The following is a 26,063-nucleotide window of genomic DNA, read 5'->3' on the forward strand; positions in this document are numbered from 1 at the left end:
CTAGAGCAGGGTGGTGGTGGTTGTTTTTAACCTTGGGTCCAGTGTTCCCTGTAACAGGGAATCCCAGATGTTGATGACTACAACTCCCAGCATCCCCAGATGCAGTCGCCTTTGGCTGAGGACGCTGGGAGTTGTAGTCAACAACATCTGGCATTCCTTGTTCCCGGCATCACTGCGTTGGGTCCCCAGATGTGGTGAGCTAGGAAGCTGCCATCCCAAGTCTGACCGTTGGTCCATTTCGCTCCGTGTTGTCTCCCCTGACTGGCCGTGGATCTCCGAAGTCCCAAGGAAGCTTCCCTAGCTCTCCTCGGAGATGCGACCAGGGGTTGAACCCGGGACCGTCTGCATGCCAAGCAGATACATGAGCATGAGCTCGGGCTGCCTGGCTGGGTTACCACTCTCACCGTAGGAAGCCGCCTTATACCGAGTCAAACCATCGAGCTCAGCTGGAGTGACGAATTGGCAGCAACTTCTCAAGATTTCACAGGCCGTAGCTCAGTGGTAGAGCAGCTTTCCAGGCAGGGCTGGGAAAGTCTCTTTCCTGGAACCTTGGAGAGCTGCTGCCAGTCAGTGCAGACGATACTAAGCTAGACAGAACAACAGTCTGACTCATTATAAGACATATACCTATATCTGTCAATGGGGCTGTCGACTCAATGGTAAAGCATCCCCCCTTGGCATGCAGAAGACCCCAGGATCCCTCCCTGGCAGCATCTCCAGGTAGGGCTGGGAGAGATTCCTGCCTGCAACCTTGGAGAAGCCGCTGCCAGTCAGGGTAGGCAGTACTGAGCTAGATGGGCCAATGGTCTGGCTTGGGTAGAAGGCTGCTTCCTAGGTTCTTATGAGTTCTGGGCAGGAAAATGACAGAAATTGAGGTCTTACGCTTGCTTTGAAGTTAACATCTGCCATCAAAGGTAGATTGCTTCTGCCTGTGGAGGCTCCACTCTTATCTATTAGCCCTTGAGAGACCCATAATCCATGAATCCCCTTAATCTTTTAAAAAGCCATCTAAGCTACTGGTTGTCCTTGCTTCTTGCGGTCATTTGTTTCAATTAATTGCAACTTGGAAGTGAAACGAGGTGAGGGTAAGGGAAATGCATACCAGAGGAGAGCTGGTCTTGTGGTAGCAAGCATGGTTTTCTGCCACTAAGCAGGGTCTGCCCTGGTTTGCATTTGAATGGGGGACTACATGTGTGAGCACTGTAAGATATTCCCCTTAGGGGATGGGGCCGCTCTGGGAAGAGCAGAAGGTTCCAAGTCCTCTCCCTGGCAGCATCTGTAATATAGGGCTAAGAGAGACTCCTGCTTGTGACTTAGGAGAACATAGGAACATAGGAAGCTGCCATATACTGAGTCAGACCATTGGTCTATCTAGCTCAGTATTGTCTACCTAGACTGGCAGCGGCTTCTCCAAGGTTGCAGGCAGGAATCTCTCTCAGCCCTATCTTGGAGGGAGATGCTGCCAGGAAGGGAACTTGGAACCTAGATGCTCTTCCTAGAACGGCTCCATCCCCCTAAGGGGAATATCTGACAGAGCTCACACTCCTAGTCTCCCATGCATATGCAACCAGGGTGGACCTTGCTCAGCTAAGGCGTCAAGACCAGCCCTCCTCTCCTAAGCCGCTGCCCGTCTGTGTTGACAATACTGAACTAGATGGACCAAGAGTCTGACTCAGTAGGCAGCAGCTCCCTTTGTTCCTAGGCCCTAGCTGTCCCAGGGCCGATTCCGCTGGCAAGTGAAAACTCCCCTCCTCTCAAAGCCCTGCTCCCGCGCTCCTTTTCTCACCCTCTCCCTGGGAGAAAATGTCTGCCTGCTTCTTCTGCAGCCTCGGCCGTGTCTCTCGGCGGAGATTTGTGCTGTAAAATGCGCAATATGTTCTATCTGCCCTGTGGGAGCCATCAAATATTCACCAGCAGCTCCCATTTTCGTCAAAGCGAATCAGGCAGGCCGAGAGGGCGGCCAAGCGAAAGGCCTGCTGTGCCAACATCGCCCCCCCCAACTCTGCCGCACTCCACCCCTGGTGCTTCCTGTAATGGGGTAAACGGTACACGCTCCCCAGCCATGACTACGGTCTAGGAAGGGGGGGGGACACAATGGGGCGGATGGGAGCTTGTGGCCGGCCTCTAATGGCTGCACAGGGGTTGCATCCTCAGGACACAAAGACGGCAGAAGAGCCTGCCCCCCTCCAGCACACTGGTTAGGAACATAGGAAGCTGCCTTCTACTGAGTCAGACCATGGGTCCATCTCGCTCAGCATTGAATACACAGACTGGCAGCGGCTTCTCCAAGGTTGCAGGTGGGAATCTCTCTCAGCCTTATCTTGGAGATGCTGCCACGGAGGGAACTTGGAACCTAGATGCTCTTCCCAGAGTGGCTCCATCCCCTGAGGGGAATATCTCTCAGTGCTCACACATGTCGTCTCCCATTCAAATGCAAACCAGGGCAGACCCTGCTTAGCAAAGGGGGCCATTCCTGCTTGCTACCACAAGCCCAGCTGGTTGCATACACGTTCCCTGCTAACTGGGCACAGAGTCAGCTCTTAAAGTGATAAAGGTAAAGCTGTGCCGTCGAGTCGGTGTCGACTCCTGGCGCCCACAGAGCCCTGTGGTTGTCTCGGGTAGAATCCAGGAGGGGTTGACCATTGCCTCCTCCCGCGCAGTATGAGACGATGCCTTTCAGCACCTTCCTGTATCGCTGCTGCCCGATAGAGGTGTTCCCCATAGTCTGGGAAACATACCAGCGGGGATTCGAACCAGCAACCTTCTGCTAGTTAGGCAAGCATTTCCCCACTGATTCCTCTCACATATTTAGAGCAACTGTCTCCACTCATCCCAGCTTACTGTCCCTCACAGTCGCTGGGGTCTGCTTTGTGCTTCTTTTTAGCTTGGGAGCCTCTTTGGGGCAGGGACCTATCCTCTCCTTCCTTCGGCTGTGGAAAGTGCTCCGGGAATTTCTGCGGAGTGGACAGCTGCTCCATCAATAATAAATGAGCTGCCCCCTCAGGGAAAGGTCGGCCTCGTTAAGCAGCCCCCTCCTTGAGTGGCCCCTCCTCACTGGGCCAAGGGGCACCTTCGCAAAATGGCGGCTCGCTCATATTTTGCACGCTGCGCGGGAGGAGGCAATGGTCCACCCCTCCTGTATTCTACCAAAGATAACCACAGGGCTCTGTGGGCGCCAGGAGTCGACACTTTTTGCTTTACTTTTAACATAATACAGATTTTGCATGGCGCCCTCCCCATTTATTTTATTTATTTATTAACATATTTTTATACTGCCCAAAACTGATGTCTCTGGGCGGTTCACAACAAAATAAAGACAGAATGTAAAACATTAGTGAAAACAAAAAACCCGAAAAGTTTAAAACATTACAAGAATTTAAAATTTTTTAAAGACTATTTTAAAACGGCATCCCCATGAAACTGACAAAAAGGAAGTACTTCTCCACACAGCGCATGATTAATCTATGGAATTCTCTGCCACAGGATGTAGTGACAGCCACCAGCATGGATGGCTTCAAAAAGGGGTTAGACCAATTCATGGAGGACAGGTCTATTAATGGCTACTAGTCCGGGGGCTATAGGCCACCTCCCGCCTCAGAGACATGATGCCTCTCAATCCCAGTTGCAGGGGAGCAACAGCAAGCGAGAAGACATGCACATACCTCTTGTTTGGAGACTTTCCAGAGGTATCTGGTGGGCCACTATGGGAAACAGGATGCTGGACTAGATGGGCTTCCTTGGGCCTGATCCAGCAGGGCTCTTATGATGTTCATGCTCACACATCAAGTCTCCCTTTCATATGCAACCAGGGAGCAAACCCTGCTTAGCTCAGGGGGAAAGTCGTGCTTGCTACCACAAGACCAGCTCTCCTCTCCCAGATGTGTGTCTGCACCACAGACCTGAACCAATTTAACAGTTATGCCAGAAACTGTAGTTCTAAGAAAGGAGTTCAGGATCTCTAGTAGTATTTGCAATACCTTTGCTAAGTCAAAATACATGAAGTTGGGATGGGGATATGCAAATTAAACTTGGCAAGTGTGTTTGCTTTGCACAATTTCCAGAGTTTGCAACATTCAGCTTTTCTTTCTGCAGAATCTGGATCCCCCGATTAATTTGGATTGTATACAATTTATTGTTTCTCATGGATTATGCTTGGTATATATGTAGCCTTTCTTTCTGCCTTATCTCTAGTACCTTTGCTTCCGGGAGTGAGAAATGAACCCATGCTTAATTCTCTCTCTCCCTTCTAGCCCATGGGAGTTGAAATGCTTAACTTGGAGAATGCTTCAATTGCAGTGTGACAAAGGTTCCGTTTATCCCAGGTAGACATCAGATAGTGAATTTAGGAATATGGGAAGCTGCATTCCACCAAGTCAGATCACCTAACGGAGTGTTGTCTACAGTACACTGACTGGCAGCGGCTTCTTCAAGGTTTCAAGCAGGAGTCTCTCCCAGCCCTACCCGGAGATGCTGCCAGGGGAGGGAACTTGAGACCTTCTGCTCTTCCCAGAGCGGCCCCATCCCCCTAAGGGGAATCTTTTCTGGTGCTCACACAAGTCGTCTCCCATCCAAATGCCAACCAGTGCAGACCCTGCTTAGCAAAGGGGGCAATTCGTGTTTGCTCCCACAAGACCAGCTCTCCTGCCTGTTACAGCGACGGAGCTGCCCACATTTCCAGATCCATCCCTCAGTTCTTGGCATTTCAGTTTCTCAGACAAACAAGGCCCCCAACAAGAAGGCAGGGGGGAAGGCACTGTGGAGGGGGGGGGAACCTTCTTCCTGAGTGCCCCCCATTCCCCTAGCTGCTCCCCTCCCCCAAATTAACTCTCCATCTGTTCCTCTGAGGCTGAGGCTGATGCCTTCTGACAAGACCCTCCTGAACAGAATGCTGCTTTGCCTAGGAAATCTATTACAAGTTGCTCTAAGACAGGCAGAAATCCTCTCCTTCTGTCTTGCCGAGCTGGTCTCTCTAGGTGCCCACCCCAGGCGAGGCAGGGAAACTAGGCTCAGCATGGGCAAGCGGCCGGCAGCATCCATTCAGCTGGAAAACTCAGCTCCCAGCCTCAGCTTGGGTGACTCCCTAACAATTGGAGCGGGGAGGGGAAAGAGAGAGAGAGAGAGATCTCAAGGTGTCTCGGTGTTTCAGCTTCCAACCTCCCCTGCTGCCTAGAATCTGTCTGTCCCTATTAAATTGGGACACAGAGCTGGTCTGGTGGTAGCAAGCATGACTTGTCCCCTTTGCTAAGCAGGGTCTGCCCTGGTTGCATATGAATGGGAGACCTCATGTGAGCACTGTAAGATATTCTCCTTTTAGGGGATGGGGCTGCTCTGGGAAGAGCAGAAGGTCCCAAGTTCCCTCCCTGGCAGCATCTCCAAGATAGGGCAGAGAGAGATTCCTGCCTGCAACCTTGGAGAAGCCGCTGCCAGTCAGTGTAGACAATACTGAGCTAGATGGACCAAGGGTCGGACTCAGAATACGGCAGCTTCCTATGTTCCTATCTAAAAGGCTTGCCCTCTGTTCCTCCAGCTCCTCGCTCGGTCTCACAAATTGTATTGCAGCTTCTCATCCTCCAGGAATTACCACTCAAGATAGTTCAAGTCTATCTTCACAAAGGCCAGAATGATCTTGCATGGACCACCAATTCTACACCTCTCCTTTAAAAAGGGACCCCAGACTATCCACAAATTCAGCATCCTTTAAGTTCAGGTTCACCAGCAAGGCAAGGCCCAGAGTGTTAAGAGAAACAGACATTTGGGTGGACCATGGTCTGGATCCAGACTTCCTGCATGTTTTGCAAATTGGCCCATTCACTTGCACTCCTCTAGCAAAGGGGAAATGGAGAGTGTATTGAACCTGGGCCATGCAGACCTCCACAGCAGACCTCCAAAAGGGCCTTAGCAGCATTAATTTACAGAATCTGCACCCAAGAGAGCTGGTGATGGCCATTAGCTTATGTGCCTTTGAAAGAAATTTGACAAATCTGCAGGGGAGAGTTCTGTCTAAATGCAGCATGGGGCCCCCACATTCAGGAGCAATCTATCCTCTGAAAACATGGCGGTGAGGAGCAGCAGCAGGTCGATTCCTTCATGCCCTGCTGGTGGACTTTCAAAGAACACGTGTCTGTCCATAACAGGAAGGAAGATATCGAACTAAATGACATCTTTCATCTGATCCAGAAGAGCTTTTATGAGACTCTTGGGGTCTGTGGGAAATGAGCTAGATCAGATGTCACAGTTTAAAAACAAACAAACAAACAAATGATGCCAGTCCGAATTCAGATAAAAGGAAGGCTCAGGTTTCCAGAACAACACCCCCCCACACACACACCCACCCACCCCCACCCCCTACCTACCTTGGCCCATTCCAATCTCTCTCTACTTCTTAAGAGTGAAGGGATCCTTTTATTTGGGCTGTGCTGCCACCTGCTGGCCACCTGCATTAAGTCCACCCATTTGCATTCCTGCTTGGCGGAACAAAGATATATATATCTGCACGCGTGCGGTAATAATCCCCACAGTATCTTGTCTGCAGGAAACCTGCTTCCCCCTCAGGCATCTCACTTCACTTGTCCTTGTGCATAAGGGTTTGGTCCCTAATACACGCCAGGCAGGGCTGCCTACAATTGCCTTTTCTACTGGGCTGTCGCTTAAAGCTTAAAATCAACTGAGTGCTCCGTGCCTGCTTGTCCGGACCAGCCACGAGCCAAGTTGGAAGCTAGGAAGCTGCCTTACAGAGAGTCAGACCCTTGGTCCATCTAGCTCAGTATTGCCTACACAGACTGGCAGTGGCTTCTCCAGGACTGCAGGCAGGAGAATCAACCAGCCCTATCCTGAAGATGCTTCCAGGGAGGGAACTTGGAACCTTCTGCAGGCAAGCAGATAGATTGGGGTTTCTTAACCTTGGGCCCCCAGATGTTGAGGGACTACAACTCCCATCACCCCCAGCCATGTCCATTGTGGCTGGGGTGATGGCCGTTGTAGTTCCTCAACATCTGGGGGCCCAAGGTTAAGAAACCCTGATATAGATGTTCTTCCCAGAGCGGCCCCATTCCCTAGATCTCCCAGATTGTAGGTTGGGTGGTAGGTTTCACCCATCATGCCCTACCACCCAACCAACTTTGGTGTCCGTAGGAGTTATCTATGGGGGACAATGGAGTGGTTCAAGTTTGCCCATTATTCTCTATGGCCGAAACACTCAAAACATTTCAAATTTTGTTTTGTCCAAACAACCAGGTCGACTGCCATTTCGATTAAGCACTTCTTCTCCTGTGTTTTTTAAAGACAAATTCAGGGAGGATAGGGCTATCGATGGCCTTAAGAGCTGTTATCTTTCCATCAGGAGCAGAGGGGGCATGCCGCTGAACACCAGGTGCTAGAGAACAGTAGGTTTTTGGTTTTTTTAAGGGTACCTACCGTCACCGCACCAGGAGACCAATATGATGTTCAGAACACTCAAAACGGGACACTTCGTTCCGAGCTCGAAACAGGCCCTCCATTTGAAGGGCATTGTTTTGTGCTCGAAATGGTCCATTTCGAGTTGGAACATTGTGAGCTCGAAATATTCTGCACATCCCGACTACAGAGATTACCATTCCCACTGTGCTGCGCCCAGCACCAGGGGCGGAGGGGCACAGGGGCACTCCTTTCTGGTAAATGGAGCCCGCTTCAGTCTCTGCTCTATCTTGGAATGCTGGGAAGTGTAGCCTTAATCCTGGAGAAAACAAAAGCCCAAAGATCCAAAGGCCCCCATCCCCTCCAATAATCCTACAGTAATAAATTTATCAAGCAAGGGAGACAGAATTAAAAAACAAAACTTTTGTTTTATTTGGTCCTTTGGAACCTGAGTTTGAAACCACCCATAGGATAATTCGTATTATACAGGGACAGATTACAGATTCGATTTACAATTGATAAAATATCCTATGTTTTCATAAGAGCTGGACAATATTTACATGGTTAAAAATTATTCACAGCTCGGAGAGAGAGTGAACGGAAAGACAAAGAGAGAGAGAGAAAAAACATCAAAAGGAGAAAAAAAGACAGGAGACATTTGGGCACTGTGGAACAGAGACAAAGGAAGAAACGGATTCAGCCACATCTCAGTTTGGGGTTGCTGAACTGGGAAAGGTGGAAGCAGACAGAGAGAAGACAGGTGAGGTGTGCGCAGATGGAGATGTATTCTAACTTCAGCACAGATTCCAACAGGAGATGTAATGAGAGGTCCACATGACGTTCAAGTACACTGAGCAAGTTCTTAGCGCCATCTGCTGACGGGCCGTGAGAAAGCCATGTCTTTTTAAAGGAAGAATCAAAGTTGGATTGTTCACAGCTTGTCATGTGGGTGGCTTGTTACATCTCCTGGAATTCCTGCTCAAGTTGCACTAAATCACTGTCCAGAAGAGCCCAAAGAGACGGGGCAAACTGAAAAGGGGAGAAAACCAGCTTCCTGCCCATTGCTACCTGATTGCATGGAAGTGGAAATATACTAGCAAAATATGACGTTGGCACTGCCGCCCTGTTTCCCCAAAAGGTCATGGCAATGCTAATTTAGCCCTCAGCTCAGCCCCATTCAGCCCGCCTTTGGGCTCCCAGCACCACCTTGTCAGAGATCCCCAGTGCTCCTATCCAGCCACATCTGCCTCCCAAGAATGAGGGCACATTTGCACTACAGAGTGGTTTCATATCAGTTTCACGGTCATGATTCCTCCCCCCCCCCCGCCCCAAGAACCCTGGGAATTGTGATTTGACGAGGATCCTGAGGATCCTGTTGGAGTACTCAGTGCCAGTGGAGAAGGAAGGAGTGTTACAACAGCTTGAGTCTGTAGTGTAGGCATTCCCTACAAGAGGTTCCTAGATGATGTTGGACTACAGCTCCCATCAGCCCCAGTTGCAATGGCTTTTGGCATAATGGGAGTTGTAGTCCAACCACTTCAGGAAACCCCTGCCTTAGACTGGCCAATTAAAAAGGCATGGTCACAGCAGATGAGCTCGAGTTCCAATCACATCTCGTGATCTGTGACAAGTTCAGGCGACTGGCACACCTCACACACACCTCGCAGAAGTCACAGTTCAACTCCTTTCAGAAAGAGCATTCCAGGAGGGAAAAAGGAAGCACCCAACCCTCACTTCCTCCACATGGGTCACAGTGGCGTATTTCGGGGTCACCTATCTGAAACCCCACAACTACATTTCCCAGAAGACATTACAGGAGGACATTAGTGCAAGTGTTCAACCTCCTTGAAAGGAGGTTGGCCACGCTTCTCCGGTAGGGCCCCTGTGCCTTTCAAAGCCATGTGGAAAGGCAGGGCCTGACGAATTCCATCACTGCACCTCCATATTAGGGGCTAAGCTCCACCTGTTGAATTTCTGCCTGCGGTGCCACTTTCAAAGACACAGGAGCCCTGTTTTGGGGGGGGGGAGAAAACAGGGTAACCTACTTGGAAGGTTGCCATGTTTTTGCTCCTAAAATGTGGCTTGAGGGGTCGGGGGAACGGTTCACCTTGCCGATAGCATGACCACCGCACGGACCCTCCACCCTTGAGGAAAGGGCATTCCAGTGAAACAAGGATCCACTTTGGACTTGAGATCAGAGAAATAGGAGGGAAAGACGCCCCTCTGACCTTCCAGTTCTCAACGGAAAGCCGCCACTGAATAGAAGCACAACGTAAGAGCGAGCCACGTTATCCCGGTCTCTTTACAGTACCTGGCGGGATCTGGTTTGTCAAGAGCCTCCAATGCTGGAGTCCTACTGCAGCGCAATTCTCATTTCCCCGACCTCCATGGCTGAACCCACAAAGGGAACCTGACAACTGCCTTGCGGGAGAAGCCGAGAGATGGCCATCGCGCGCCTCTCCAAAAAGGTGGAGCAGAAAAAGAGGCCCGGAGATTGGTGCAGCCCACCTGAAATGGGCCACAGATCCCCCAGCCGGGCAGCTGGGATGGCTTCCCCACTTGCCGGTCCAACCTGGAGTGATCTACAGGCCCATGGCCACACGGGGTTTATAAGGTGCTGGCTTGGACACGCCCGCGAGCCACGGAACCGGGAAGACCAGGCCGGGGCCAGACCCCGGAGGCGCCCCAGGACATGCCCCTCCGACCCTGTGCCCGAGCAAGGAAGTGCCTTCCCTGCTACCCTGTGCCTGAGCCCACGGCGTGGACTAGAAACCCTGTCCCCAATACCCTGTCCCCGAGTCCTGCCTCCACTGCGGGCCTGGGAAAGGAGGAGGAGAGCCGCTCTGCCCGGCAGCCTCTGCTTTGCCCCGTGCCGGCACTTGGGCCAAGACCGCCGGCGGGGATGGGTGGGAGGAGTCTTCCGTTCACTGGCTTCCTCAAGAGCCAAGACAGAGACCAGCCTCTTTCTTACAGAGCGCTTCCGGGTAGAGCGTCCACCACAGACCCCTAACCAACGGAAGGCTGCTCTCCTTGAGGTGGGGGGCATCCCCCCCCCGAGGCTGAGCATCCGGCACCAAAGCAGAAGGGGGAGAGCAGTCGATCCCCTCTGCTAGGGATGCCCAGAGGCTGTTGACTACAACTCCCACAGTCCCCAGCCCAAGCCCACTGCTGCTTGGAGGGTGGGGAATCGGGGTCAACCCCAGCGGGGAATCGGTGGAGGGCAGAAGTGCAAAGCCTGACTGCGCGTGGCGGGGGTACTTTTGGGCCCGGCCGCGGGGTTCCCGGTAATGGGGGCTTCCCGGATGCGGCTGGCCACAACTCCCAGCATCCCCAGCTACAGCCGGGGATTGTGGGAGTTGCAGTCAGCAAGGTCGGGGAAGCCCTCATACAGGGGACACTGCTCGGGAGTTTCCAAATGAGTGCGAAACCTGGCGGCACGGAAAGCACAAGAGTGTGAGAGTGTGCGTGTCCGCCCAGGCCGCGGACCAACTGCCAGGAGCAGGAATGGTGCACACACCTCCGAACTGCATGGCTGAAGGGCCCCTAAGTGCACTGAACGCCCCCCCCGAAACTTTTCAAAACAATGCGTTCAGCTCTGCTGCCTCCTCACAGCCCCACCCTTCTGCCCCAAGCCCCACACCTCCCCACTGAGATACGCACAGGCAATCCCCTGTACAGAGCTTCCCCCCCCCAAAGAGAAGATAAATACAGGGATCAGCCCCAGGGGCAGACGCCTCCCGCTCTGCCCCTCCGGATGGGGCAACATGGCTCTCTGCTGGCTGCGGAAGGTGTGCTTCTACAGTCCTGCTATGCTGGTCCCCGCCTGCTTCCCTCCACCTGGGCCGGGCTGCTGGCCTTTGGAGGGGCGTGGCAGGGGTGGGGAGCAGCAGAAGCAGAGGAAGGCCCCCAGCCCTGCCCCACGCAGATGCAGCAGCTCCACACTTGTGCACACTTAAGCCAGCTGCACAGGGGAAAAGGACATATAAAGCGGTCAGCCCTCACACTGGACCCACCAGCCTCCTCCCACCATGGGGTGCGGCGACTCCTCAAGCATCGGCACCCGCTAGTCGCCTAGAAGGCATTTCAGCTCGCCAAGGGTGAGCGGCCACATGGCAGAGACGGCAGTGCTGCACAACCCCTTCCCTCGATATTGTTGTGTTCCAGTCAACAACCGATCGGCGATGGGGTGGTGGTGGTTGGTAAGCCCAGCTACATCGGTGTTAACACACTGGACTTTTCGGTGGGGGTCTCTCTCTCTGCAGCCCCACCGGCAAATATTCATAACCACCTGGCCAATTCTGCGCTTCGAAGGGCAAGGAGATCCATCCGGCGGGCCAGCCCCCTCCCCACGGCAATTCCAGGGGACAGAGGGGGGGCGCGCGCAACACCCACTCCCCCCGCCCCAGCGACGCCACCCCTTTGCAGCCCCCGGCCGACACGACCAACAGCAGGGCGAGGCAGACACACAGACAGACACGGTGGCCAGAGGTATATTTTCTGCAGCCGTCGGATTTCTGTCGGCTGTGGCGAGGGCCAAGTCCCAGGGCCCGGCATCCGGGGGGCATCAGAGCCTGGGACTCGCCCCTCTCCAGGTTGTGAACATTCCCTTGCTCGCCTATCCTGACAGCAGCTCTGGATAAAGTGCATGATCTGTGGGGGGGGGGACGACGACAAGGGAGGGGAACCTGAGCAGCTCCCTGCCTGACCCCGGGGAAGTGGGAGGAAAGGCGCTTGGCTTCAGACAGTCCGTCCTCCTCCTCCTCCACTCCGGCAGCTCAGTAATGGCGGCTCGGGCTACGCCCGAGGCAGACGGGGCCGGGGAAAAGGCAGAAGCAGAAGAGCGGCAGGGAGGGCGGGGCCATTCGTCATAGGGGGCGGGGCCCGTGCAGCCCCGCCACCTCGGGGGTGAGGAGCGGGTTGTGTGTCCCCTTGGTCGACATCCAGTCGTTCAGGAAGGCCTGGGTGGCCTTGCGGTGAGCCAGGCGGTGCGTGATGGAGAAGCCGGCGTTGCCCTCCAGCTGCGACAGAATCACCAGCACCTGCCTGGAACAGGAGAGAAGAGGGAGAAAGCGGAAGCCGCGGGCGTCAGTGCGAACACGGCGGAAAGAAGGCACCCGGGAACGCGACAGCCTCTAGTCCGTCAGCCAGGCCCACCGATACGGGCCCCCGGAAGCAGCTCAGTACTTAGAGCGATTCTTGGCAGCCGGGGTTCCTCCAGACGCTGCTGAACTACAACTCCCATTCCCCCCCACCCCCGCCACAATGAACTGGGAATGATGGGAGTTGGAGTCCAGCAACCTCTGAGGAACCCTGGCTGGGAACACAGCTCTGGGCACTTTCCCGATGACATGCGGTTCAGCAGTCAAATGCTTCGGCTTGGCAGGATCATTTTGGACACCTAAATGGCTTGCGCAACCCTCCTAAAGGTAAAGTGTGCCATCAAGTCGAATAGAAATCAATCAATCAATAAGTAAATAAAGCCGATTTCGACTCCAGGCGCCCACAGAGCCCCGTGGTTGTCTTTGGTAGAATACAGGAGGGGTTGACCATTGCCTCTTCCCATGGAGTATGAGATGATGCCTCTCAGCATCTTCCTATATTGCTGCTGCCCAATATAGTACCAGCGGGAATTCGAACCGGCAACCTTCTGCGTGCTAGTCAAGCATTTCCCTGCTGTGCCATTAGGGGGCTACAACCCTCCTACAATGGGAAGATACAGCTCTTTTTTTTTTTGACGCACGTGCAACGTTGTAGGACTAAAACGCAAGGATACAATCCGAAAGAAGGCATTGGAAGTGTGAACGGCACCTTGCTGTCAGCGCAGGGACTGCGGTCTCACAACATGGGCAGTCTGGAAGCACACGGAGTGGACAGTAGTGACACCGTGGAAAGCGCCCGGAAGGAATGAGGCAACAGCATAGCCTTCTGCATGCTATCGCCCCTTCCTTATCCCTAGCTTGCAAATGATTAGGGTGAAACTGAAGTCCTCTTTGCACAGAGCAGTCAGGTATTTCGGGTTATCTCTCTTTTTTATTTTCATGCATGTTTAGCTATTTTATGTTCATGTATGTTGTTTAGCTAGTTCTTCTGTTTTTTACTGTCCTATTATGTTATCTGCTTTTCTTTAAGCATGGTTTATTGGCTGTTATGTTTTATGTTGTTTTTATTATGCTTGAATGTGTGTGTGTGATGATCTGTGGTTACAACGATAAACTGACTTAACAACTTTCTATGTGTGATCACCTCTACATAGGAAGCTGCCTTCTACTGAGTCAGGCTATGGGTCCATCTAGCTCAGTATTGTCTTCACAGACTGACAGCAGCTTCTCCAAGGTTGTAGGCAGGAATCTCTCTCAGCCCTATCTTGGAGATGCTGCCAGGGAGGGAACCTGAAACCATCTGCTCTTCCCAGAGCGGCTCCATCCCCTGAGGGGAATATCTTGCAGTGCTCACACTTCAAGTCTCCCATTCATATGCAACCAGGGTGTGCCCTGCTTAGCTAAGGGGACAAGTCATACTTGCTACAAGACCAACCCTCCTCTCTTCCTTACCCCTCCCCTGCAAATGATTATGGTAACATTGCAGCCATCTTTGCACAGAGGAAAGCAGGGATGTGCCCAATCCATGCACTCCTGTGGGGCGAAAGGGCTGCAGCCTTCCTTCCTGAAACCCCACACGGCTGTTTCTAAAACGAGCACCGGCGGGGAGGTGGCGAGCAGGTAAGCAGCTCCTCGCCTGTTTTGTAAAGGCACCCCTCCCCACCTCCATCGAGCCAGCTCAAGTGCCAGCATTCCAACAGGTTCGGCGCTACAGAAAGGGAGCGCCAAACCTGTGTGTGTGCATCCCTAGAGGAAAGGGTTCGCGAGCAACAATGAACCAACTGCTGTACACGCTCCGCAGAGTTGTCCGTGGAGTCGTCATGTGTCGTATTTTCAATTTGATACCGTCATTTGTCTTGTTTTATGCATTCTTATTGGATGCTGACAGCTGTGGTGTGGTGAGCCACCCAGAGCGAACCCAGGGTTATTTGTTAGGGGTGGCTAACCACGCCGATTATTACTTTTGTTATTCTTTAACAGGGATTCCCAGATATTGCTGACTGCATCTCCCATAACTCCTATCCAAAGGCCATCGCAGCTGGGGATGCTGGGAGTGGTAGTCAACATCATCGGGAATTCCTTGCTAGCGCAGGGTTTCTTAACCTTGGCCCCCCCAGATGATGTTGGACCACAACTCCCCGAATCCCCAGACGCGGCCTTTGTGGCTGGGGATTCTGGGAGTTGTCGTCCAACCACACATCGGGGGGCCCAAGCTTAAGAAACCCTGCGCTATGCTGCTGGAGATGGTGGGAAATGTCGTCAACCCCACCTGGGAATGCCTGTTCCAGGGAACGCTGCCAGAGACCCAGTTCGGCCCAATCCCCGCCACCTCCCTCAAGCACGGGCTGGACAATCCGGCTGGGGCCCGAACGCCCCGGGCTGCACCCCCCGCTCACCTGTGCAAGGGCGGCACGCTGTCCTGCGTCTTCAGGCTGCCCCGCGTCGACACCACGTTGAAGCTGTCCGTGCAGTCGCACTGGACGTGCAGGTAGGACTTGGGGTGTCGGTTCTCCACCACCACGATGAGCCCCGCCCAGCCGTGGGTCAGGTAGTAGCAGGTCATCCCTTCGCGCCCCTGCAGGAGACAAGGCAGGCCGTGAGCCCCCTCCGAGCCCAGCTCCCCCATCATCATCAGCCTGGGGGCCAGAAGGCTTGAGCCAGGTGGAAGTCCCTTCGCCGCGGGCGGCTGCTTACCAGGGTGGCCAGAACCTAAGGGGTATTTGACACGTGAGTCAAATGGGCCGTAAGCCAGAATTTGGCTTTTAAAAAGCCAAATCTGGCCGCCTAGCTGCTTACTACAATGCTCGACCCCCCTGCTAACTGAGCAAAGTGGGGCCTTTTTAAAGTGGGGATTCTCTTGATTGAGCAGGGGGAGAGCAACTGGCCCTATCCGGCCCAAGCAGTGGCTGTTGCTAGGATCTCTCTTGTGTTTCTTTTTTAGACTGTGAGCCCTTTGGGGACAGGGGACCAGCTTATTATTATTTATTCCATTTCGATTTCTCTACCGCCCTTCCAAAAATGGCTCCAGGCGGTTTACACAGAGAAATAATAAATAAATAGGATGGCTCCCGGTCCCTGAAGGGCTCACAATCTAAAAAGAAACATAAGACAGACACCAGCAACAGTCACTGGAGGAATGCTGTGCTGGGGGTGGAGAGGGCCAGTCACTCTCCCCCTGCTCAATAAAGAGAATCCCCACATTTAAAAGGTGCCTCTTTACCCAGTTAGCAGGGGTTATCTCATCTCTTTATATCTATGTAAACCGCTTGGGGAACTTTGGTGGGAAAGCGGTCTAGAAACTAAATAGCCGTCGCCGTCCCGCTCCCCCGCCTCCGTGCTCACCTCGTGCCGCTCGCCCTTGTTCTCCGTGAGCAGGATGATGGCGTCCGCCAGCGTGGTCGAATGGGCCTCGATCTGCTCCACCATCACCAGGCGGGAGCTGTAGATGGCCAGGATGTAGCTGGAGAGGTCGGCAGCCGGGCCTCCGCTGCTGGGAGTGGGGCTGAGCGCTGGGCAAGGGAGGAAGGGGCCAGCACAGTGGCGTCAGGCTGCCAGGCCACACCCCCCTGTGGCGTCAGGCTGCCAGGCCACACCCCCAAAGACCCATCCGGGGTCCATTCCATCCTGCCCCATGGCCTCGCCCCCCGCCCCCCCCCAGTGCCCCCCCCCCAGGCCACCTTAAGAACATGAGCTACTGGATTGGTCCTATCGCGTCATGATTTCTAAAAAAACTAATATTCATATCACCAGATAGCCTTCTTTCTTTCTGGGGAGGGGTGGGTGGGGTGCCGATACTGGGACTGTTTACTGGCGTATTGGATGTGGGAATCGTCGGATATACGATTCAAGTGAAGAGTTGTAATAATTTGGGAAGGTGAGAATAAAAGTCACCGTTTTTAACAACGGAGGTTAATGTTTTTTAATGCAGTTTTTATGGCGTTTTCTTGTATTTTAATCTCCGTAAACCACCTTGGGATGTCTTTGGAAAGGCAGCACAGAAACTGAATACATAAAAACTTGCCAATAACTTGGGAGGGTGAGGGTCAATCAAGGTGGTATTTTTAAAAAAACAAACATTATTGCCGTTTTCTTGTACACTGTATTACTTTGAACGCTGATTTGTGGAAATGTCTGTCTAAAAAACTGTTCCTCAAACTCCCACTGCCTGTGTCTCTCTCACTCGCACATGCACGGATTAGCTGGAGTGAATAAACCCTCCACCCTGGCCAGATACTCCAAGCCCCTCCTATGGCCATGAGAAGTCAGGGCTCTTGGGAACACAAAAACAGCCCTGCTGGATCAGGCCAAAGGGCCATCTAGTCCGGCATCCTGCTTCATGCAGTATCCATCTAGGGAGCCTGCAAGTGTGTGTGTGTGTGTGGGGGGGGAAACGCCCCTTCCTGTTGGTGTTTCTTTGCCCCAGGTTTTCAGGGGCGTGCCCCACTGACCCTGACGGAAACATACAGCTATCCAGTGTAGCAGCCACTGACTGCCCTATTCTCTTTTTAAAACCGTCTAGACCCCTCTCTGAGAACCATTTAGATGGGTGGCCGTGACCACATCTTGTGGCAGCGAGTTCCACAGTCCAACCACCCACTGTGTAAAACAAGTCCTGCCTCGCGTCTGCCCCGGACCTCCCGGCACTGCACCCCAGCCTCTCACCTTGACCCATGGAGGTGCCGGCCGCCAGGGTGCTCCAGTGGTTGAAGGCGCAGCACACCACGGCGTATTCGCCCGGCTCCAGCATGACGTCACAGTTGACGAACTTCTTGACCGCCCGCTTGCTGTGTGCCATCAGCCGGCCCAGGCTTAGCCTGTTGCCGTTGGTGAAGGTCGCCCGGAAGACCATGATGCAAAGGTCCAGCAGGTGGCTGTCCACTGAGTCCGAGCGCCTGCCGGGGGAGAAGGGAGGGGGGCACGGCGGAGTTAAAAAAGGTGGGGGGTGAACGGCAGCTGGGCCTGCCTCTCCTGCTAAGCGGGGGACGCAGAATATCGGGGCGGCCAACGGGGGGGGGGGGGGGAGACTGGAGATTGTGCCGCTGTGGGTCGCCTTAGGAGTCGGCACGAGTTATTTCTGGGGTTTCCCAGCCGGTGGGCCTCAAGATGTTGCTGAACTAAAACTCCCATCATCCCCCCGCTACAATAAATTGTAGCGGGGGGTGATGGGAGTTGTACTCCAGCAACGTCTGGAGGCCCACCGGTTGGGAACCCCAGATTTCATGGAATGAAGATGATCTGCGAAGGTGGACGAGGAAGCTTCCGTTCCAAGCTCTACTGAGCCAGCTTCCTACGCCCTTCTGGCCTGCCCCACAGGAGCCAGGGCTCTTGATCAGACGGCGGCCGGGCCCTCTCACCTGCTGCCTTCCTGGAAGAGAGCAAACTCCAAGGCGGCCCGCTCCAGCACGGTCAGCGAGGTGACGGTGATCGGCCCGCTGGCCTTGTTCGGGAAGGTGCCCTGCACGCGGACCTCGTGCCAGTCCGCATGGAGCTTGCAGATGTCCACCGAGTCGAAGTACCTGGCGAGGGAAGGAGAGAAGAGCGTCAGCCCCTGAAGTTCGCACCAGCAATGGCTCCCATCAAGTCCCGATCAGTTTCCCGCAGCCGGGAAGCTCATCGGCCCAAGTGGCCCCTGGACCCCTTGTGGCTGGGTGAGAGAGCCCTGCCGAGTGATCTCCTACGGCATGATCCTTTGAGGTCAGGGCAAGGATGGCGGATCTCCAAGCTCGGGCAAAGGCAGGAGTGCTAGCACCACCACTCCCCTGCTTCTCCCTCTCCAACGAGTCATTAGAAGGCGGGCTGGCTGTGCAATCCAGCTCAGTGGAAGGGGGAGTCCACCCCTTTCAAATAAGGATAAAGAAATTAAAACCAACGGGGGATGGGGAGATGAGGACCATTCTTGCTCTTCGTCACTATTTAACATACACACGGCGGCCGAGAGCCAGACTGGGGCCAAGAATGGCCCCCTTTGCTAAGCAGGGTCCACCCTGGTTTGCATTTGGATGGGAGAGTGCATGTACGAGCAAGCCTGCTCCGGGGAGGGGGCTGCTCTGGGAAGAGCGTCTGCTTCCCGGCACGCAGAAGGTCCCAGATTCTCTCCCCGGCAGCATGTCCAGGAAAGGGCTGAGGGAGGCTCCTGCTGGGAACCTTGGAGAAGCCGCTGCCAGTCTGTGTAGGCAAGACTGAGCAAGATCGACCAAGGGTCTGACTCCGCAGAAGGCAGTTCCAAGATTCCAGGTGAACCCCCCAGAGTTGGGACACCGTCTTTCCCCAGCCGGGAGCTGCCCAGCCTCGGATCGTGAGGGCACCTGCAGGGCTGGTCGATGGTCTGTGGAGATCACAGCATCCTGCTACCTCCGGAGTCACTGATCAGAGGAACTAAAGCCTCCAGGCGAGGCAGAGGCCGGCTGCCGGGCCCCAGGGGGGTACCTGATGAAGTCGCTGTACTCCATCCAGAAGACCCCCTCGCTGCTCCCGTGGGGCATCAGCTCGTGCCGCAGGACTCCAGGCCAGTGGGGCCAATCGTCAGACCAGCTGCCGTTCCAGGAGAAGCGGCCCCAGGGATTGCGGAGCCGGAGCAGCCTGCGGGGAGGGAGAATGGAAGGACAGCCCTGCTGGATCAGGCCCCAGGAAGCCCATCCCGTCCAGCATCCGGCTTGCCACACAGAGGCCCACCTGATGCTCCCTCTCCAAGGGAGGTGAGCTGGACTTGTCCCCTTTGCTAAGGAGGATCTGTCCTGGTTTGCATTTGGATGGGAGACTTGATGTGTGAGCCCTGGAAGAGATTCCCCTCAGGGGATGGAGCCGCTCTGGGAAGAGCATCTAGGTTCCAAGTTCCCTCCCTGGCAGCATCTCTGAGTTAGGGTTGAGAGAGATTCCTGCGTGCAACCCTGGAGAAGCCGCTGCCAGTCTGGGTAGACAATACTGAGGTAGATGGACCAAGGGTCTGACTCAGTATAGGGCAGCTTCCTTTGTTCCTATGCCTCTGGGGAGCCCACAGGCAAGAGGTGAGGGCTTGCCCTCTCTCCTGCTGTTGTTCCCCTGCAACTGATATTGGGAGGCATCATGCCTCTGAGGCTGGAGGAGGCCTATAGCCATCCAAACTAGTAGCCACTGATAGGCCCGTCCTCTGAATTTGCCTAAGCCCCTTTTAAAGCCGTCCAGGCTGGTGACCATCATGTGGCAGAGAATTCCATAGGGGAATTATGTGCTTTGTGAAAAAGCGTTTCCTTTTTTCACTCCTAGACGTACTGGCAATCGAGGAGTCAAAGGGACAAGTCAGACTTGAGCCGATATGTGCTGAGAAGGCACAACTCTGGCTTCTCCCTTCAGCGTCTTTCTTCAATGAAAAAGTTCTGCCCTCTTATTCTAAAAACAACCCCCCCCCAAAAAAAGGACTCGGGGGAGCTTACAAAAGATAAAATTCAAAGGCAACGTTAATCAGTAGCCACAACGGAGTAATTTCATCCGCAACAATAAAAATCAGATAAATTGTTAAATTAAATTAAATTAAATTAAATTGCTCAACGCCAGGGAGAATGGGGTAGTATTTCTGGTATTTCTTAAATATAACTCAAGGTGGGCTTTGCAGAACTCAAAAAGTTCTGCAACACATATTTGGGTGCATGTATTAATACAAATTAAGAGGACGGGAGAGGAGACCATTCCTGCTTTCAGTGACTCATGTAGGTCTTATTTCTGTATGTCAATTTTCACCCTCACAGGGAATCTGCAGGATGTCAACTTGTTGATACAATAAAGTGTTTGACTGAAGCTACAGCGGTGTTATGCAACACTGATCAAAAATATTTATACACCACTTTTCAACAAAAACGGTTCTGAAAGGGGTTTATGTAACAAAAATATGAGAGAAAGCAGTGCCTTTCCTGACACCAGGAGCTTTCCCAGACAGCAGGCTGACTGAGAGGCATGACTGCAGGTTCAAAGTTGCCCCCCAAAACAGCTGCAAAAAGTGGATTTTTTAAAAGTCCCGAATATAAATCAGGTTACTCTCTAACACGCGGGGAAAACCCCCCAAATTGTGCGTGAAGTGCTCTGCAATAGCTCACAGGGACTTTGGGGTGAATTTGGCCGATAGGTGAACACACACCTCCATTGCGGAGGAGATGCGAACGAAACGCCGGGTGTGAAGAAGAACTTCCCGCTAACTGGGCGAGGAGATTTTTAAAGTGGAGAATCTCTTCTGTTTAGCAAAGGGAGAGCAGTGGTGCCTGCTCGGCTCATCAGAGCATGTCTCCAGTGGCTGTTACTGGTGTGGAATCGAGTGTCTGTCTGCGTCCGTCTGTCCATCCCTTACTAGCCGGTCATCTTTATTTGGGTCGATGACCAGAAACCACCACAAACAAATGATATGAACAACCACAGCCAGCGACTCGAAGAAAAGACACACACTTCTCAGCTATACAGAGCACCCGAATCCGGTAGGAGCCAATTACCTAAAATCTAAGATCTTCCCATTCTAATAATCGGTTTTCAACAGATCTTGCCTTATCTTAACGGCCGTAGCACAAAATCTAGACACTTTAAACGCAATTGTGGCATTTCTTCCCGGCGGAATAATGAGGAGTTAAGCGGCATTTCACTCCACACTCAATCTCTATACGTCCTTACAAGGGTAACCCGCTCTTCGATCGAAGCCGCTCTTACGGAAGCAGAGGGGGTGGAAAATGGTTTGCAACTCAGAAGGGCAGTCCCCACGGTTATAACTCAGGCTGGAGAAGAGCCCCACCCTCACTCGGGAGCTGGGCATGCTCCTATTGACCAACCATCGGTGGCTTGATACTTCTCTTGCCCAGCTGCGTGATCTGCGTCTCAGATGGCCGGCAAGCGGGAGCAAAGCCACTCCCGAGTGAGGGTCGGGCACTGGGCCCATCCTCATCGTGTGCACAAATCGAGTACAGAGGGAGGGATCTGTTAAGTCGATCTTAACGGGGAACTTTGGCTCGCCGCCCCTTACCTGCACCCCTGCACGTCTCGTACGTCCAATACGGAGTAGGCGTGCCGCGGGCGGAGTCCCATGCTCTCGTAGGCCGCGTCGTCCACCTTCATGTTGCCACCTCCGCAGGATGCGCCCATCAGGAAACTGAACAGCGAGGGGGGTGAGGGGCACGGAGAGGGGAAGAGAAAGAGAGAGGGGGGCAGCGATTTACACTACATGGCGGTGCATCAGGAATCGACGGCAGGAAAGTGGCTTATTCGAAGCCGCGGGGAATGTTTACAGCCCCAGGTTCCCCATAATTTTAAGGCGGGTCCCAACAAGAAGAATAAAGGACAGGGCAAGGACCCAACCAGCGAAGGCCACCCAGCCTCCAAGCACGTCTACGTCAGAAGTGAGACGGCAGGGCGGAGCCTCCCACTGAGGACGGCGCGGGCCCTGCTGAATAACTCCCCCAGCGCGGAGGAGTCCCTACAAAGCACGCCACGAAGCAAGGCTCTAGATTCCGACTCGCAGAGAGTTCTCTGACACACGGCAAAATCGGCCGAGAGCCGGTCTTGTAGTAGCGAGCGTGAACTGCCCCCTTGGCTAAGCAGGGTTGGCCTTGGTTTGCATTTGGATGGGAGGCTACACAGGAGCAGTATAAGATACTCCCCTTAGGGGACGGGGCCTTACCTAGGAACATAGCTGCCATACACTGAGTCAGACCCTTGGTCCGTTTAGCTCAGTATTGTCTTCACAGGCTGGCAGCGGCTTCTCCAAGGTTGTAGGCAGGAGTCTTTCTCAGCCCTCTCTTGGAGATGCTGCTAGGGAGGGAACTTTGAAACCTTCTTGCTCTTCCCACAGCGGCTCCATCCCCTGAGGGGAATCTCTTCCAGTGCTCACACTTCTAGTCTCCAGTGGTGAGCATACAGAAGGTCCCAGGTTCAGTCCCTGGCAGCATCTCCAGGTAGGGCTGGGAAGGACAACGCCCTGAAACCTTAGAGACGCCGCTGCCAGTCAGTGTCCTAAGCTCGGTGGACCAAGGATGTGACTCCGTGCAAGGCAGCGCCACGTATTCATTATGGGCATCCAAGGCTCAGTGGGAGAGCCCCTGGCTTTGCTTACTGAAGGTCCCGGGTTAAATCCCTGGCAGCATCTCCAGGTAGGGCTGGGAGAGACCCCTGCCTGCAACCTTGGAGGGCTGCCAGTCAATGTAGACCATACTGAACTAGATGGACTAAAGGTCTGACTCTGGTAAAAACAGAAGGCAGCTTCCTGTGTTCCTAGCCCACTCTCTCTTTTGACCAGGATTACCTGGGGGCCTCACCCCAAGAGGAAGGGCCTCTTCCCTTAGACTAGGTGCAACTGGACCAACGGCGGGGAAGAGAAATGCTGAGTTTCGGGGGGGGGGGTGCCGGGTTGAGCCCGTAACAATGACAATAACCAGATCACAACCAGAAACACACTTCGGCTGCAAGCTCCCAGAGAGGAAGTCATTTGCGAATCCTCAGCGCTCCAAAATGCACGACTGGCCCAGCGGCATGCCCCTTTGGAGGCCGGCGTCCTAGCCTGTGCTCCACAGACGGGGGGGGGGGGAGAGCTGGCCCTCTGTGCCGGGGGCTCCCAACCGCGGGTCCCCAGATGCCGTCGGACTACAACCCCCATCGCCCCCTGCCGCAACAGCAGGGGCGATGGGCGCTGTAGTCCAGCCTCCAAGCGGGGACCCCTGCCTGGGCGCCCCATGCGCGGCGCTTCCTGTTGGGCCCTCTCCGCTCCTGGCGGCTGAATGGGGAGCCCGCCCTCCTGCCTGGTCTTACCCAGCCTCCTTAGAACTCAGCATTTTGGCCCAGATGAGGTCAGTGTCAATGGGATCCTCGCGAGGGTTAGTGGAGCTGACCTGCAGCATCAGGCTCTCACAGGGGGCGCCGGTGAGCGTGGCCAGGCCTTCGATGGCGCGCCCCGCCTGGAGGGCAAAGTACGAGCCGTGGAGCTTGGCCAGGGCCTTCTCGATCAGGGCCACCCACAGCTGCTTCCGCTGGGCCTGGGGAAAGAGCACAAGACACACACACACACACAAGGTTGCAAAGCGGGCAAACTCCGGGACAGGTGGGGCAGCTCCTCTTGAAAAGCAGACGGCCTCACAGCTCTCACAGTTGGGCTGTCGCGTTTGGGAGTGGGGCCGTAGCTCGTCTGCTTTGCATGCAGGAGGGTCCTGGGTTCCCTCCCTGGCAGCATCTCCAGGTAGGGTGGGGAGAGACTCCTGCTTGAAACCTTGGAAAAGCTGCTGCCAGCCAGTGTACAATACCCAGCAAGATTGAGAGTTGCTGCCAGTCAGAGTAGACTATGCTGAGCTAGAAGGACCAAGGGTCTGACTCAGTAGGCGGCAGCGCCCTTGGTTTCTAATAGGGCCATCTCTCAGTGCCAGAGCATTCATTCAGTTTCTATTCCGCCCTTCCAGAATGGCTCAGGGCGGTTTACAGCTCAAACAAAACCACTAAAAACCAGTTAACAATTAAAACAGAAATTACCAAACAGCGCAAAACACCGACAAATTAACCTTTCGAAACATCATGAAACAAGAACTGAACCACCAGAACGATTGTAAAAACCCTGAAAAGCCAGCATCTGTTTTGCATGGGGAGCGGGGTCAATCCCTGGCAGCATCTCCCGGCCAGGGTGGAAGAAACCCCTGCCTGGAACCTTGGGAGAGTTGCTGCCAGTCAGAGCAGACGACGCTGAGCGAGACGGAGCAAGGCTCTGACTCAGTATATGGCAGCTTCCTCTGCTGTTCGACAAAAACAAAAGCTACTCCTCCCGCAGATCCTGCCTGTCATTCGCTGGCCAGAGCCAGCCACGGCACCCACCTGGGAGAAGAGGAGGTAGCCACACTCGTCACAGGGAAGCATGTCATCCACCAGCACGGTGGTCCAGGTGCCATCTTTGCAGAGCCGCACCTGGTAGGCCCCCTCCAGGCACATGGTCCGCGTGATCATGACCCGCTCCACCAACTCCGGCCTCTCGGCCAGCACGGCCAGGGCGCTCAGGAACCTGAGGAGGGGCCAGAGGGAAGCGGTCAGTCTGGGCAGGGCCCAGGAGAGGCCTGCCATTCTGAAAGAAGGAGCTGTTCTTGCAGCAGCAAGCAGGCATTGTCCCCTTTGCTAAGCAGGGTCCACCCTGGTTTGCATTTGGATGGGAGACTATATATGTGAGCACTGCAAGAGAGGGGACGGGGCTGCTCTGGGAAGCGCAGAAGGTTCCAGGTTCCCTCCCTTGCGGCATCTCCAAGATAGAGCTGGGAGAGATTCCTGCCTGCAACCTCGGAGAAGCCGCTGCCAATCTGTGAAGACAATACTGAGCTAGAGAGACCAATGGTCTGACTCGGTATATGGCAGCTTTCTCTGAGAGAGACTCCTGCCTACAACCTTGGAGAAGCCACTGCCAGTCTGGGTAGACAATACTGAGCTAGGTAGACCAAGGGTCGGACTCAGTATGTTTATTTGGCATACTTTTAGACCGCCCAAAACTTATGCCTCAGGACGGTCTGTCTATCCAGCGCCACCTCCAGTGGCTGTTGCTGGTATCTGCCTTGTGCTTCTTTTTAGATTGTGAGCCCTCTGGGGACAGGGAGCCATCTTATTGATGGGTTATTTATTTTTCTACATAAACCGCTTTGGGAACTCTGGTTCATGAACGGTATCTAAATATCTGTTGTAGTACATGGGTAAAAAGCCACCTAATGGCGCGGCAGCGAAGTAACCTGCCTAGGGAGCAAGAGGTTGCCAGTTTGAATCCGCTGGTATGTTTCCCAGACTATGGGAAAGACCTATATCGGGCAGCAGCAATATAGGAAGATGCTAAAAGGCATCATCTCATACTGTGCGGGAGATGGCAATGGCATACCCCTCCTGTATTCTACCAAGGACAACCACAGGGCTCTGTGGTCACGAGTCGACACCGACTCGAAGGCACAACTTTACATGGGTAAAAAGACTTTTCAGGCCTGCACGTCCCTCCACTGCCACCAGGGGGCAGGCCATGCCTACATTCAACAGGGAGAATGGGGGGGTGGGGGGAACGGTCCCCAAAGGCTAGCAAACTCTGGGACCAAGCAAGGCCAAAATGTTTGGGGGGTGGGGGTAAAGAGGGGGAAGCATGAGCACCCCCCTCCCACCCCCAGAAATCACCAGCTATCCAGGCTCCAAGACTGGGCCCTGACCAACAGAGCATCCATGGCTCAGTGGGAGAGCATCTGATTTGCATGCAGAAGGTCCCAGGTTCAATCTCTGGCAGCGCCTCCAAGTAGGGCCAGGAAAGATTCCGCCTGAAACCTGCTGCCAGTCAGTGCAGGCGATACTGAGCTAGACGGACCAAGGGTCTGACTCAGTACAAGGCAGCTTCCTCGGTTCCTAAGGGGGACCTGCTATGGTCTCCACTGCCCATGCAGATCCAGGGGACTGTGGAGAACACACTTGCTACTTGGGGACAGTCGCCACAGGCTGGGCACGTAAGAACATAGGAAGCCGCCGTATACTGAGTCAGACCATCCGTCCATCTAAGCTCAGTATCACCTACCCAGACTGGCAGTGGCTTCTACAAGGTTGCAGGCAGGAGTCTCTCTCAGCCCTATCTTGGAGATG

At 54.1% G+C, this 26,063-nt stretch overlaps 1 protein-coding gene across 4 annotated transcripts in view; it reads right to left on the reverse strand.

Annotated features, from left to right (window-relative positions):
• Positions 1-7,800: 7,800 nt before the first annotated feature.
• CAPN15 (calpain 15) overlaps positions 7,801-26,063 on the reverse strand; it is an 80,042-nt gene continuing 61,779 nt past the window's right edge. For all 4 annotated transcript variants that reach the window (XM_053276895.1, XM_053276894.1, XM_053276897.1 and 1 more), the window contains 9 exons: positions 24,291-24,474; positions 23,244-23,467; positions 21,466-21,591; positions 18,918-19,070; positions 17,846-18,007; positions 17,154-17,383; positions 15,834-16,000; positions 14,888-15,066; positions 7,801-12,435 (listed from right to left, as the gene is read on the reverse strand). In XM_053276895.1, coding sequence (XP_053132870.1) covers positions 12,258-12,435; positions 14,888-15,066; positions 15,834-16,000; positions 17,154-17,383; positions 17,846-18,007; positions 18,918-19,070; positions 21,466-21,591; positions 23,244-23,467; positions 24,291-24,474 — 1,603 coding nt within the window. In that variant the 3' untranslated portion in view covers positions 7,801-12,257. The remainder of the gene's footprint in view (positions 12,436-14,887; positions 15,067-15,833; positions 16,001-17,153; positions 17,384-17,845; positions 18,008-18,917; positions 19,071-21,465; positions 21,592-23,243; positions 23,468-24,290; positions 24,475-26,063) is intronic.

Source organism: Hemicordylus capensis, chromosome 13, assembly GCF_027244095.1.
Source record: "Hemicordylus capensis ecotype Gifberg chromosome 13, rHemCap1.1.pri, whole genome shotgun sequence".
Taxonomy (NCBI): Eukaryota; Metazoa; Chordata; class Lepidosauria; order Squamata; family Cordylidae; genus Hemicordylus; species Hemicordylus capensis.